At 41.8% G+C, this 13,241-nt stretch overlaps 1 protein-coding gene across 2 annotated transcripts; it reads left to right on the top strand.

Annotated features, from left to right (window-relative positions):
- Window positions 1–1,181: 1,181 nt before the first annotated feature.
- On the top strand, window positions 1,182–12,928 carry ke4 (Zinc transporter SLC39A7). Of its 2 annotated transcripts, none has more exon segments than NM_001139771.1 (8): window positions 1,182–1,272; window positions 1,889–2,226; window positions 2,956–3,124; window positions 3,454–3,534; window positions 6,364–6,486; window positions 9,062–9,148; window positions 10,741–10,937; window positions 11,185–12,928. In NM_001139771.1, coding segments are annotated over 7 exon segments (1,245 nt in total). In that variant the 5' UTR covers window positions 1,182–1,272; window positions 1,889–1,893; the 3' UTR covers window positions 11,440–12,928.
- Window positions 12,929–13,241: the final 313 nt, after the last annotated feature.

Below are 13,241 nucleotides of genomic sequence, written 5' to 3'. Positions count from 1 at the left end.
CTCCAACACTCTACTCAACAAATTGAATGCAGTCTACCACAGTGCCATCCGTTTTGTCACCAAAGCCCCATATACTACCCACCACTGTGACCTGTACGCTCTCGTTGGCTGGCCCTCGCTTCATACTCGTCGCCAAACCCACTGGCTCCAGGTCATCTACAAGTCTCTGCTAGGTAAAGCCCCGCCTTATCTCAGCTCACCGGTCACCATAGCAGCACCCACCCGTAGTACGCGCTCCAGAAGGTATATCTCACTGTTCACCCCCAAAGCCAATTCTTCCTTCGGCCGCCTCTCCTTCCAGTTCTCTGCTGCCAATGAGTGGAACGAACTGCAAAAATCACTAAAGCTGGAGACTCTTACCTCCCTCACCAGCTGTCAGAGCAGCTCACAGATCACTGCACCTGTACATAGCTCATCTGTAAATAGCCCATCCAATCTACCTCATCCCCAAACTGTATTTATTTATTTATCTTGCTCCTTTGCACCCCAGTATCTCTATTTGCCCATTCATCTTCTGTACATTCTACCATTCCAGTGTTTAATTGCTATATTGTAATTACTTCTCCACCACGGCCTATTTATTGCCTTACCTTACATTTACATTTTAGTCATTTAGCAGACGCTCTTATCCAGAGCGACTTACAGTAGTGAATGCATACATTTCATACATTTTTTCTCCGTACTGGTCCCTCTTATCCTACCTCATTTGCACATGCTGTATATAGATTTTTCTACTGTATTATTGATTGTATGTTTGTTTATTCCATGTGTAACTCTGTGTTGTTATATGTGTCGAACTGCTTTGCTTTATCTTGGCCAGGTCGCAGCTGCAAATGAGAACTTGTTCTCAACTAGCCTACCTGGTTAAATAAAGGTGAAATAAAAAATAAAATAAATAAAAAATCTCATTAATCCTAACTTTATATGAGAAGGGAGAGACTCTTCATCAAATAACAGAAGCATGGAGTAAGTTCATTTATTTTCTCCATCCAATATACGGGTCAGTCGATGTGCACCAATGGTAAACGGTCTGAGTTGGACGCCTTCATCAACCCACCATCGTTGAGTCCGGATGAGAGATTACAAAAACATAAATGTCGCGATATTATGACAGGTCCTCTTTATTTACACCAGCGAATGGAATCACGCGAGGTTTCTAATTATTTGATTTAATGCCACGTCTGAGAATGAATAGACACCTTTGAGACCCTTTGCTCTGTTTGGAAGAATTTGTTTGATTAACTATCATCGCAGCATAATTACAGCAGACACGTGAGTGTGTGGCAATTCGCTTATACTGCAACATTGTTGTCATCACCGCAAACGTTAGCCAACTGTTGTTTGCTATTGTACTTAGCTAGTTAGCTAATTATCCCGACAGCACGTTGCATGCAAGATAAACTGCGACACCTGCATTCCTTTAATCGCATTCACATGCATCTTTGTCGACGTGGTTAGCTGCTAGCCAGACAGTTAGTGGCTAACGTTAGATAACGTGCTAGGTACAACAATCGCATCTCTTTCAATCCACCACTTTAAGGGCATCTAGCTACGTTAGCTACTCAGCAAGGCTACTTCCCCATTTAGGACCCTTTCCTTCTTCCTGAGTCAGTCTTATACGAGGAGTCAATGGAGAAGTGTAACGTTAGGGCCATTTCCTTAGCAGAAGGCCACCATGGGAATGCTGTTGGGTGTAACGTTAGCAGATGGGATGTCAATGGAGTGTTTGATAGTGTGAATGTGATGTATGGTAACTAGCTAGTGTAACCCATCCACTGTAACTACCCACAATCATGATGAAATGAAGCTGTTGATATAAGAAGCTAGTGTTGCTGTACTAAGGCAGGCTACTGTAACCATAGATATTCCCTTTGTGTGTCTGTTCTAGGTGAGATGGCCCATGGACGTCTGCTAGCGTTAACACTGTTCTCGGGAGCAGTGCTGTTGCTAGCCACCCAGCTAACTGTTGCTCATAGCCACTCTCATGACCATGGGCATGCACACTCGCACGGGGGCGGCGGTTGCGATGGTCACTCCCATGGCAGTCAGAAACTGCACCACGGGGCGAGCAAGTGGAGTGCTGAGGCCAACCTGCCCCCAGCTGAGTCGTCACACCACGGTCACGCACATGACCATGGACATAAGCATGAGGAGAGTGGACACGGGCACACCCATGGAGGAGAGAGGGAGGGAGAGAAGAGGGACATAGTGGAGCTCTGGATGCAGGTATTGTCAGTGGAGACCTTGGAGCCATACATGAGGGACATGAATGTGTTATTGTGGATATTTGATACATGATTTTTGTCCAGATCCCGTGCTACATTTAGATGTCCATTAGTGATCATGGCCTACCTTATATCAAATCATATGCAAAATGTCACATCTTTGTCAGTCGGTATCCCTCCTGTTCATTCAAACAACCTCTTGACTTTCCTACTGAGTCCCAGTGCAAACGCAGGCTGCCTATTACTTTTCTACAAACATTTCCCTTTGCCAGTGAGTCTGTTGCTACGTTTTGTCTAGAGTTCTATTGACTCATCTGGTTTTGACTACTGGACCAGACAACCTCACTGCAGTGTACTGTCAATAACTTTCTGTCGATTTTGACTGCAGTCGAAATGCGTCTGTTATAAAGTTAAAATTTTTATTTGCCGTGTTCAAGAGGGTTAGGTTTGTTAGACACTATTTTACCATTATTTAAATGCCCTGGTCAGCACGACTCAACAGGTCAACTATTTAGGTACTGTCAATTGAATTGGAATGTATATATTTGGCATTCAATTATTGAATGGGTTGGAATGTAAGTACTTTTGTAGACAGGGAATAGCCTTTCCTTATTTGATGAAGTCGATTACATTGGTTTGATACACTTGGAACTCAAAACATCCATCCTTATCAAGTGAGATTATTTTATTTTGACCTTTGTCTGTTTTTCTCTCCTATTCTTACCATTAGGCCATCGGTGCCACTCTGCTGATCAGTGCTGCTCCCTTCTTCATCCTCTTCCTGATCCCGGTCCAGTCCAATACAGACCAGAACAAGAACCTCCTTAAGGTGCTGTTGAGCTTTGCCTCTGGTGGCCTGCTGGGAGATGCCTTCCTGCACCTCATCCCTCACGCCCTGGGTTAGTGTCAGTATCACACAACTACTTGAAGTGAAGGGAGGGCATTCCACACCTTTTCCCCTAAACTATTGTTGTCACGGTAGATTTCTTAATTAAGTGAAAATAATTGATTTCCTATCTAGTTTATTGAATATTTTTGGTATTGATGGAATTAATCTTTTTAGGTATGATTCTGGGATTTAATCTTTACACAGAATAATCAGTGAAGGAAATACAACCTCTAAAATCAGCCAAAAAATACATATTTATTGGTTTGTAGTTAAACGGATGTTGTCATGCCAGTCTGATATCCATTGTAATTCTTTCTTATCTCTCACTTGTTTACACAGTGCCTCACTCTCACCATGGAGACGAGGGACACGGCCACTCACATGACAGTGAAGAATCACAGGATCATGGCCACTCACATGGTATATCAACATTTACGAACACCATCGTATTATCCAGCTGATACATTACATATATTTTTTAATTTAACCTTTTGTTTAACCAGGAAAAGCCCAATTATTTTCAGTCTCTTTTTCAAGGGAGACCTGGCCAAGAAGGCAGCAACAATCAATACATTACAGAATTAAAACCATACAACATGATCCAGCCTAAAAAAAATGCATTTACACTCCTCCGTAACAGTCTCCCATCAATATTTTAAATTCATTCAGTGGCACTAACGTATATCTAGATGAAGCATGGATTGTAGAATTTTCCATGCCTCTGGTGCACAAGAAGAGAAGGCAGTCTTGCCTAATACTGTGAATGTACTGGGGACTTTAAGTAGCAACCACCTAGCAGACCAGGTATGGTAACTGCTGGTGGTGGAGACCAGACTACAGAGTTAGAGGGAGTTTACCCAAAAGGGCTTTGTAGATGAACACATACAAATTTTCGCTTTCTGCGCATATAAAGTGTGGTTCAACCTACCATTTGGTACAAGGTGCAATGGTGGGTGAGTGACTTGGCTTTGTAATAAAGCGCAAGGATGCATGATAAACAGAGTCCAGTCTCGGTAAGACAGGAGGCTGCATGCATATACAACAAGTCACCATAATCAATTACAGAGAGAAGTGGCCTGAACAAACTTCTTTCTAGGCATAAGTGGGAAGCAAGCCTTATTACGAAAATAAAAACCCATTTTCAATTTAAACTATCCTCACAAGATTATCCATATAAACGTTAAATGACAACTTGTCATCTAACCATAGGTATTTGTTGGATGACACTTTTTCAATGGATAAGCCGCCAGATGTGACAATGCTAACCTTCTCTGGCTGAGTGCGAGCTCTGGTAAAGGTCATGAACTTAGTTTTTTTTTTCTACATTCAAGACCAGTTTGAGACCATAGCGGGAGTAGTGTAGTGACCGAAAAAGCAGTCTGGAGCTTTTCAACAGCCTGAACCAGAGGAGCACATGAATATGACTTTATCATCTGCATACCCATTTCTTAAATCATTAATATAAAGGGAGAACAACACAGGAGCTAAAATGGAACCCTGGAGCACACCTCTATTAATCGCAAAAAAGCCAGACTTGTGATTGTCAGTATATACACATTGTGTTCTGTTAGAAAGTTAGTTTCTTAACCAATTTAGTGCCCCTTCCCTGAGACCAATGTTACTGAGTCTCGCTAACAACAATTCATGGTCAACTGAATCAAATGCCTTTGATAAATCCACAAACACAGCAGCACAATGTTGCTTTTTATCAAGTGCATTAATGATGTCGTTTGCCACTGCCATAGCTGAAGTTGTGGTGCTGTGCCCCGATCTAAAGCCAGACTGAACCCTACTCAGTATGTTCTTTTCAATTAAGATGTTTTTAAGTGAGTTCACTAGGGATTCATAGACTTTGGAGATAGGACGATAGTTATTAGCATCTGAGGGATCTCCACCCTTTAGCAATGGGAGGACATAAGTTGATTTCCAAATGCTGGGTATGAAATTGGTCCAGAGACTCAAGTTGAAAATGTGAGCCACAGGTTGAGTAATAATACCAGCTTCTACCTTTAAGAGGTAGGGGTCCAGGTTGTCTGCACCTGCAGACTTTTTAGTGTCTATTGCCTTTAGTGCTTTATAGACCTCAGCATAAGAAACAGGCACAAAGTTAAAATGGTTCACATAATGGCCTATATCATAGTTGACTGTAACAGAGCTTACATTCGAGGCCTGGGCCCCACCATTATCAAAAACTGAAGCAGCAGATATGAAGTGCTTGTTAAAAACCCCTACAATATGGGCTTTATCCTTCACTTCATTAGAATCCATCATTAAATGGTCAGGAAGGCTAGAGGCTACATTAGAACCTGACACTGATTTGATTAGCTTCCAGAACTTGGTAGGGTTGTTTAGGTTCTCTGTGACTACATTTAAATAGTAATATGATTTGGACTTCCTGATCAATCCTGTGCATTTGTTTCTTAGAGCTCTGAAGGAGGCCCAGTCAACAGGAGCATTTGTATGTCTGGCTTGAGCCCAAGAGACATCTTTCTAATTAATTCTGCCAAGTTATCTGAAAACCAGGGATTGGCCCTTCCACTGATTCTAAATGTCTTCACAGGGGCATGCTTATCACAAATGGACACAAATTTCATATAAAAATAGTCCCAGGCAGTGTCAACATCGGGAATCAGACTTACTCTGTCAATATTATGGTACAGATCATGTAAGAATGCTTGCTCATCAAACTGTCTAAAATGTCTTAAAAATATAACCGGGTTTGGCTTTGGCCATTTTTGTATTTCTAACACAAGCAATTGCACAGTGATCACTGACATCATTACAGAATATCCCAGTTGATGTGTATTTGTGAGGGGTATTCGTTAGAATAATGTCCAATAGAGTTGATTTGTTAGGTGCTCTGGGATTCTGTCTTGTAAGCACATGAATTAATTGAGCGAGATTGAGACATTACCAGAGATCAACGATAAAAGCATAACAGTATATATGTTGCCCAATGCGTGAGGACTTGGCGGAGCCAGCACCATTGTCAATAAAACGAGCTGAGTCTTTCGATAGTTTGAGATAATGGAAGGATGCCATCAAGTGTAGGTCCAGTTGCGTTTGAGAATGGAATAAATGCAATTGCAGAGAGAGACCAAGTGCCTGGTGGTATTGACATGATGGTCTCGTCGGAGTGTTTGCAAATTGTAGGGCGTAAGGTGACGATGATTCACTCACCCATTGATCATTCAGCCCCCATTTTGGCAAACAGCATGTCCCTGACGGTGCTCCTTATCATACCTGTAGGTGCCGCCCATGGTCACATGATGTCAGTAGGGCTGTGGGTCCTCGGAGGAATTGTGGCCTTCCTGGTGGTGGAAAAATTTGTTCGCCTCCTGAAGGAAGGACATGGACATGGACACTCTCACGGTGGGTAATCCATTTTAATTGGAGTTTGTAGCACAGGGGAAAAACAAAAGGCCAATTTGAATTGATGCATGTGCACCTGCTATATCAATTCAACATGAGCTTTATTTTTTTACTATAACTCAAATGATCCCTCTGTGTGCAATGCATTTTTTTCCCTCCTGTTGACCACTTAGTGCATTTGGAAGTATTCAGACCCCTTGACTTTTTGCACATTTTGTTAAATTACAGCCTTACTCTCAAATGGATTAAATTGTTTTTAACCCATCAATCTAGACAATGCCCCATAATGACAAAGCAATACCCCATAATGATATAAAAAAAACCTTAAAATATTACATTTACATAAATAATCAGACCATTTACTTAGTACTTTGTTAAAGCACCTTTGGAAGCGATTACAGCCTCGGGTCTTCTTGGGTATGACCCTACAAGCTTGGCACACCTGATTTTTGGGAGGTTTCTCCCATTCTTCTCTGCAGAGCCTCTCAAGCTCTGTCAGGTTGGATAGAGAGTGTCGTTGCACAGCTATTTTCATGTATCGCCGGAGATTTTCGATCAGGTTTGAGTCCGGAATCTGGCTGGGCCACTCAAGGACATTCAGAGACTTGTCCCTATGCCACTGCTGCATTGCCTTGGCTGTGTGTTTAGGGTTGTTGTCCTGTTGGAAGGTGAATTCCAGTCTGAGGTCCTGAGTGCTCTGGAGCATGTTTTCATCAAGGAACTTTGCTCCCTTCATCTTTCCCTCGATTCTGACTAGCCACCAGTCCCTGCTGCTGAAAAACATCCCCACAGCATGATGCTGCCACCCATGCTTCACCGTAGGGATGGTGGCAGGTTTCCTCCAGACATGATGCTTGAGATTCAGGCCAAAGAGTTTAATCTTGATTTCATCAGACCAGAGAGTCTTATTTCTCATGCTCAGAGTCCTTTAAGTGCCTTTTGGTATACTCCAAGCGGGCTGTCATGTGCCTTTTACTGAGGAGTGGCTTCCGTCTTGCTATTATACAATTAAAGGCCTGATTGGTGGAGTGCTGCAGAGATGGTTGTCCTTCTGGAAGGTTCACCCACCTCCAGAGGAACTCTGGAGCTCTGTCATTGACCATCGGGTTCTTGGTCACCTCCCTAACCTAGGCCCTTCTCCCCCAATTGCTCAGTTTGGCCGGGCGGCCAGCTCTAGGAAGAGTCTTGGTGGTTCTAGACTTCTTCCAACGATGGAGGCCACTGTTCTTGGGGACCTTCAATGCTGCACATATTGTTTTGGTACCCTTCCCCAGATCTTTGCCTCGACGCAAACCTGTCTCTGAGCTCTACGGACAATTCCTTTGACCTCCATGGCTTGGTTTTTGCTCTGACATGCACTGTCAACTGTGGGATCTTACATAGACAGGCGTGTGCCTTTCCAAATCATGTCCAATCAATTGAATTTACCACAGGTGGACTCCAGTCAAGTTGTAGAAACATGTCAAGGATGATCAATGGAAACAGGATGCACCTGAGCTCAATTTTGAGTCTCATAGGAAAGGGTCTGAATACTTAAAAAATATAAGGTATTTCAACAAAAAAAATACATTTGCAAAAATGTCTAAACCTGTATTCACTTTGTCGTTATGGTGTAGTGTGTAGATTGATGAGGAAAAAATTTAATCAATTTTAGAATATGGCTGTAACGTAACAAAATGTGGAAAAAGTCAAGGGGTCTGAATACTTTCTGAATGAACTGGATGCATTGCATGTCTATTGTTATGGAATAGGTTAGGTAGTTAAATGATCATTTTAGTCATTTAACAGATGCTCTTATCCAGAGTGACTTATAGAACCAATTAGGTTTAAGTGCCTTGCTCAAGGGCATGTCGACAGATTTTACATCTTGTCTGCTCAAGGATTAGAACCAGCGACCTTTTGGTTACTGACCCAACGCTCTTAGTTTAGGGTTTAGGAGCATAGTTGCACTACACTACCACTTCCCACACTCCATCCCCAGAGGTCAGCAGCTCTGCCAAAAAGTATTGTGAAGCCTTGATAAGCACACAGGGGTGAGCAATTAGGAAGGATCTGCAATCAGTGTGAGATGGTATCTTTAGTTTTGGTGTAGGCCTTTTTGTACTTTTGTTTTTCTAAATATTTATTTTGTCACCATGAACAAATGATAATCTGCTTGGGCTAGCTGACTCATGTGTCAGGATTGAGCAGGCCCTGGAACCAGGTAAAGTGGTTGTCTCTTGGGCACATGCATACCACATGGTCCACATAGTCTGTCCTCTCACATACATTCACAGGTTAAATCCGGTTACAGATTTAATTTAGCTAGGCCTAGGACCCCTAGACCTAGTGAATGTAGCCAAATCTTTAGGCTAGCAGCTAGTTAGTTTTGTAACATGACCTCTGGGTCCATTCTGAACATTGATTCATTGAGATTTTCCTCTTACTACTGTATGGTTAGGGGATTTGATGCTACTCTTCTAAGCCGTCATTGTAAATAAGAATGTGTTCTTAACTGACTTGCCTTGTTAAATAAAGGGGGATGGTCAGTACACCATAGAGTTATGCACATGTATTTTTTTTCTCCTATTTTCAGCTGCTCCTAAGGCAAAGGAGAGTGACGTGGAGGAAAAAAATAAGGGTGAGAAAGATGGAAAAGAAAGCAAAGATGAGAAAACTACAGGTAAGAAGAGTTGACTAATTGCCACTTAATTTCTTAGTGGGCAGTTTGCCTTTACTGAAATGGCGTTTTTAAAATCTCAAAACCAATTTTGCTCAAAGAGAATATGCACTTTGACAGCATTTCATTTACCAGCCTCCAATCAATCCTGTTTCTCTGTTATTGCGTGTAACTGTTGCGATTATTGTCCATTCTCCCTTCTCAATATTAAGCAGGGCAAAGACATTTTGGTGATTTCTGGTACACCAAAATAAATCTCAAACAGCATGTTTTTGGACTCATTCAGCAATTTTTACCAGATTAAGTAGAATACCATTTGAAATGAATATCGAAAGTTACATTTATATTCCTAAAACATACGTTTCCGGTGGCAAATCATTTTGAGAAATAGCCCAATGTCATAACAGTTTTAATGTGTCCAAATCAATAACCAATATGTAGAAACAGTTCCTGATGTATTGTAAAAATAAAATGTACTATCTACACACATGTGCAAGAATAGTAATCAGATTACTTATAAACATTTTTTATATTTTTTATTAAAGGACACCTTATAAACTGCACACACACCAAATTGATAGATCACTCATAACGATTAGGGGGGAAAGCAAGTTGTATGTGCTGTTGAAACTACGACAACTCAAAAACCACATGGAAACTGGAGGGGGGTGCGGGATATTCCCCAATGCTGGAAGGGGGGCCCCGAGTGAAAGTTTGGGAACCCCTGGGTTAGAGGACAACTTGTAGAAGACGCTTAGCTACATTTAGAAGTGTTGCAGTTTGATTCAAGTCGGTTGCCAACGTGGTAAGTGTAACGCCAATTTGTTTTGTTAATCACCTCCATCGATATCAAGTTGGAATCAGTACAATCGGTGTGTATGCGCTGTTTAAACTAACACGATTCAAAATCATCTAAATTCTAGAATATCGGATGGAGATTCTGGGAGGCTGCTGAAACAGGGCAGAAACAAATGAGTTGCTTTGTTATTTAACGTCAACGAATCGCGACCCCCGGCTTAGGATATCAACACTGACAAGGGTTGGCTGTTATTTAGGTGATAGTTTGGATCTCAAATCAGTGTGTTGGTGTGCGGCCATCAACTTTTTATACAGAGAGCCACAAAATGTTCTGGGCCATTTGAGCTTTAAAATTAGAACGCTGTTGTAAGTCCTGCGACTGACAGGCGCGTATCACAAAATCAATGGTACCAAATCTGTTTAAAGCGATCCGTTTAATACATTCGTGATGACTGTAAACTTGGATATTAACATGACCAATCTGAAGAAAAAAGGATGTATATAATTCCACTATATTGTACGTGTTGAAAATGCAAGCTTGTGTAAGGTACTAACATGTTTTGTCCAGCATAGGGAAATGAGCGTAATATAACAATTAAATATGTCAAAGTAATTCAATATTTTTATATATGATAGTAAATGTAGTACACTAACATTTTTACAACAATTGACATCTATTTATTTGTACTTTAACAATGGAGGGAGTTAAAAAAATGCTCCTAAGCACAATTTAACCAGGCGCTCTAGACTAGAGTACATACGTTCTGTGCTGAAGTTTGACGTCCCTGTCAATATAGATATCAAGGTATCGGGCTACCTGAACCTGGCTGCTGACTTCACACACAATTTCACTGACGGGCTGGCCATCGGGGCATCGTTCCTGGTGGGCCCAGCAGTAGGCACAGTCACCACTCTCACCATCCTGCTGCACGAGGTGCCCCACGAGATTGGCGACTTTGCCATCCTCGTCCAGTCTGGCTGCACCAAGAAGAAGGTAATGCACAAGCTTCAGCTTTTCATAACAATTGATGTTACACATACTGATGTCACACAGGAAATGGAAATGTGCTTGACTATGTACTGAAACATGCTCGGTACAAGTTATGTCATGACTGCAACACAAAGCCTATTCACACATGGTGGCAGCTGTAAGATTTGTGTGTCTTCTCTGTTTGAACAACCTGCATCAGAAAGTCTCTGTAGGTAGAGATGTCCATTGACAACTTCCTCTTTCCTATCAGGCCATGTGTCTACAGCTGCTGACAGCCTTGGGGGCTCTTGCCGGCACAGCCTGCTCCCTATTGGCTGAGGGGGTGGGCGCGGCCGCCACAGCCTGGATCTTGCCATTCACCGCAGGTGGCTTTGTGTACATCGCCACAGTGACGGTCCTGCCTGAGCTGCTGGTTGGGCGCTCTAGTCTGGGCCAATCGGTGATGGAGATCCTGGCGATGCTGGTTGGAATTTACATGATGGTGCTAATCGCAGAGTATGAGTGAGAGTATGAGTGAGAGTATGAGTGAGAGCTTTCACAGGACTATTTGTTCCAAAGAGAACCTGAATAGGGAGTTGCATTTCAACACCAACCAACTGGAGGATGATGACGATCTGAACTATACAAAGTCCTCATCAGCATAGGTCAGACATTTGCAAGCAAGGCAGATGACTGGTAGTTGTAGTCCATTATAATTGCGCAGTTCATTCCCTTTTTAGTCACAAAAAGGCAACCCAAAACAATGTGTGTTTAAGTTGCTGTTAACTGTTGAATCTGTCCATTAGTTAAAACGAAAATCAAGAACGGCCTCCACACCAATATTTGTAATGTTTACTTTTGCCTTTAATTGTACTGTCAGAGATCACAGATTGAACACAATAGAACTAGACAGTTAAGTGGTAGGGCATTTTCCTGGATTTAAATGAAGGGTATTTTTGGATCAGTATATTAGCCTACAACTGGAACATTCCAATTAAATTAAATGGGCATAATATTTGAACGTATACCACCTAAACCAGGTCCCCAAATAGCGGCTATCTTGGATACTTGACATTGAGGAAAAGAGTGTCCTGAAATGTCATCAGCTTCCTGAATGGGGCTTATTGGGAAAGATGAATAAGCTGCTTTAGATATAGTACACAGCAGTTACTGACCAAGCTAACTAGGAAGCCAGGGAGATTTTCTTGTTAAAAGGTTTTCATACATGCATTTACTGTACTTCCACATTATGCATGTATTTAGGGTGGGCTATCCATGTCGAAACTGAACCTATTATCCAGAGTAACAGGATTTGGGGGAAGTAGACAGTCTTTGAAACTGATTTCTTCAACCTTCAACCAACCGTAAGGTCTTGTCCAAGTGATGTTTGCCCTTTTGAACAACTGAATGATGAACCCTCTTCTACTTTTTAGTGTTTATAAACCACTGCTGCAACAGGTTTTGTTGAATTGTGACGACTATTATTTTGGGGGATTTATACATGTTCACTTGCGTACAGTACTCAAACCTGCTCTCCCTCTGCTCTTGACGAATACAGTAGGCATTGTGTCATTAAGACAATCAATGCTGTAGCTGTTTTGTGTTTAGAAAGAAGTCGCTCACCCTGGACCATTCTGTATGTACACGACTGCATCTCTGGCCTGATTGCGAACTGATCCTATGCCCCTATCCACAGGACCTTGTTGACTTCCGTCTTGTGGATCTAAAACTGTTTGTACTGCCAATATTGTATAGTAAGCTGCTTTACCTAGGTTTCTGTGATAAGTATATTGTTTCCATCCAATGTATTCCTTACGTCAAGTCTTATCAGATGCTTGAGGTTGTCAACAGCCTATAGATGGGTGCAATGGCTTGATTTGTCATCATACTTTTTAATCACAGGGAACAAGGTTAAAGTGGTGTGTGGGAGATTTATTAAGAGCAGGGGCAAAGAGGAGTGGTGTAATTTGTTACTTTTTCATTAAACAATTGATTCTCTCATGTTTCACACCATCTTTTACTGGTTACCTGTTTTTTATTAGATAATTGATGCAAGACAATTATGAAAAATACAAGCAATCCAATACTTGAGTAGCTTGGAATCTGACCTAGGCTAGTTATTAGGGGGAAAATTACCAATTGATCACAAACCATAGACACAGGCTAAATGTGGCCATATTCTTATATACAAGAGTATGTGGACACCCCGTCAAATGAGTGGATTTGGCTATTTCAGCCCCACCTGTTGCTGACAATTGTATAAAATCGAGCACACAGCCATGCAATCGCCATAGTTAAACATTGGTAGTAGAATGGCCTTACTGATGA

This window comes from Salmo salar, chromosome 14 (assembly GCF_965601325.2).
Source record: "Salmo salar chromosome 14, fSalSal1, whole genome shotgun sequence".
Classification (NCBI taxonomy): Eukaryota; Metazoa; Chordata; class Actinopteri; order Salmoniformes; family Salmonidae; genus Salmo; species Salmo salar.
This window is presented reverse-complemented; position numbering and strand designations above follow the sequence as displayed.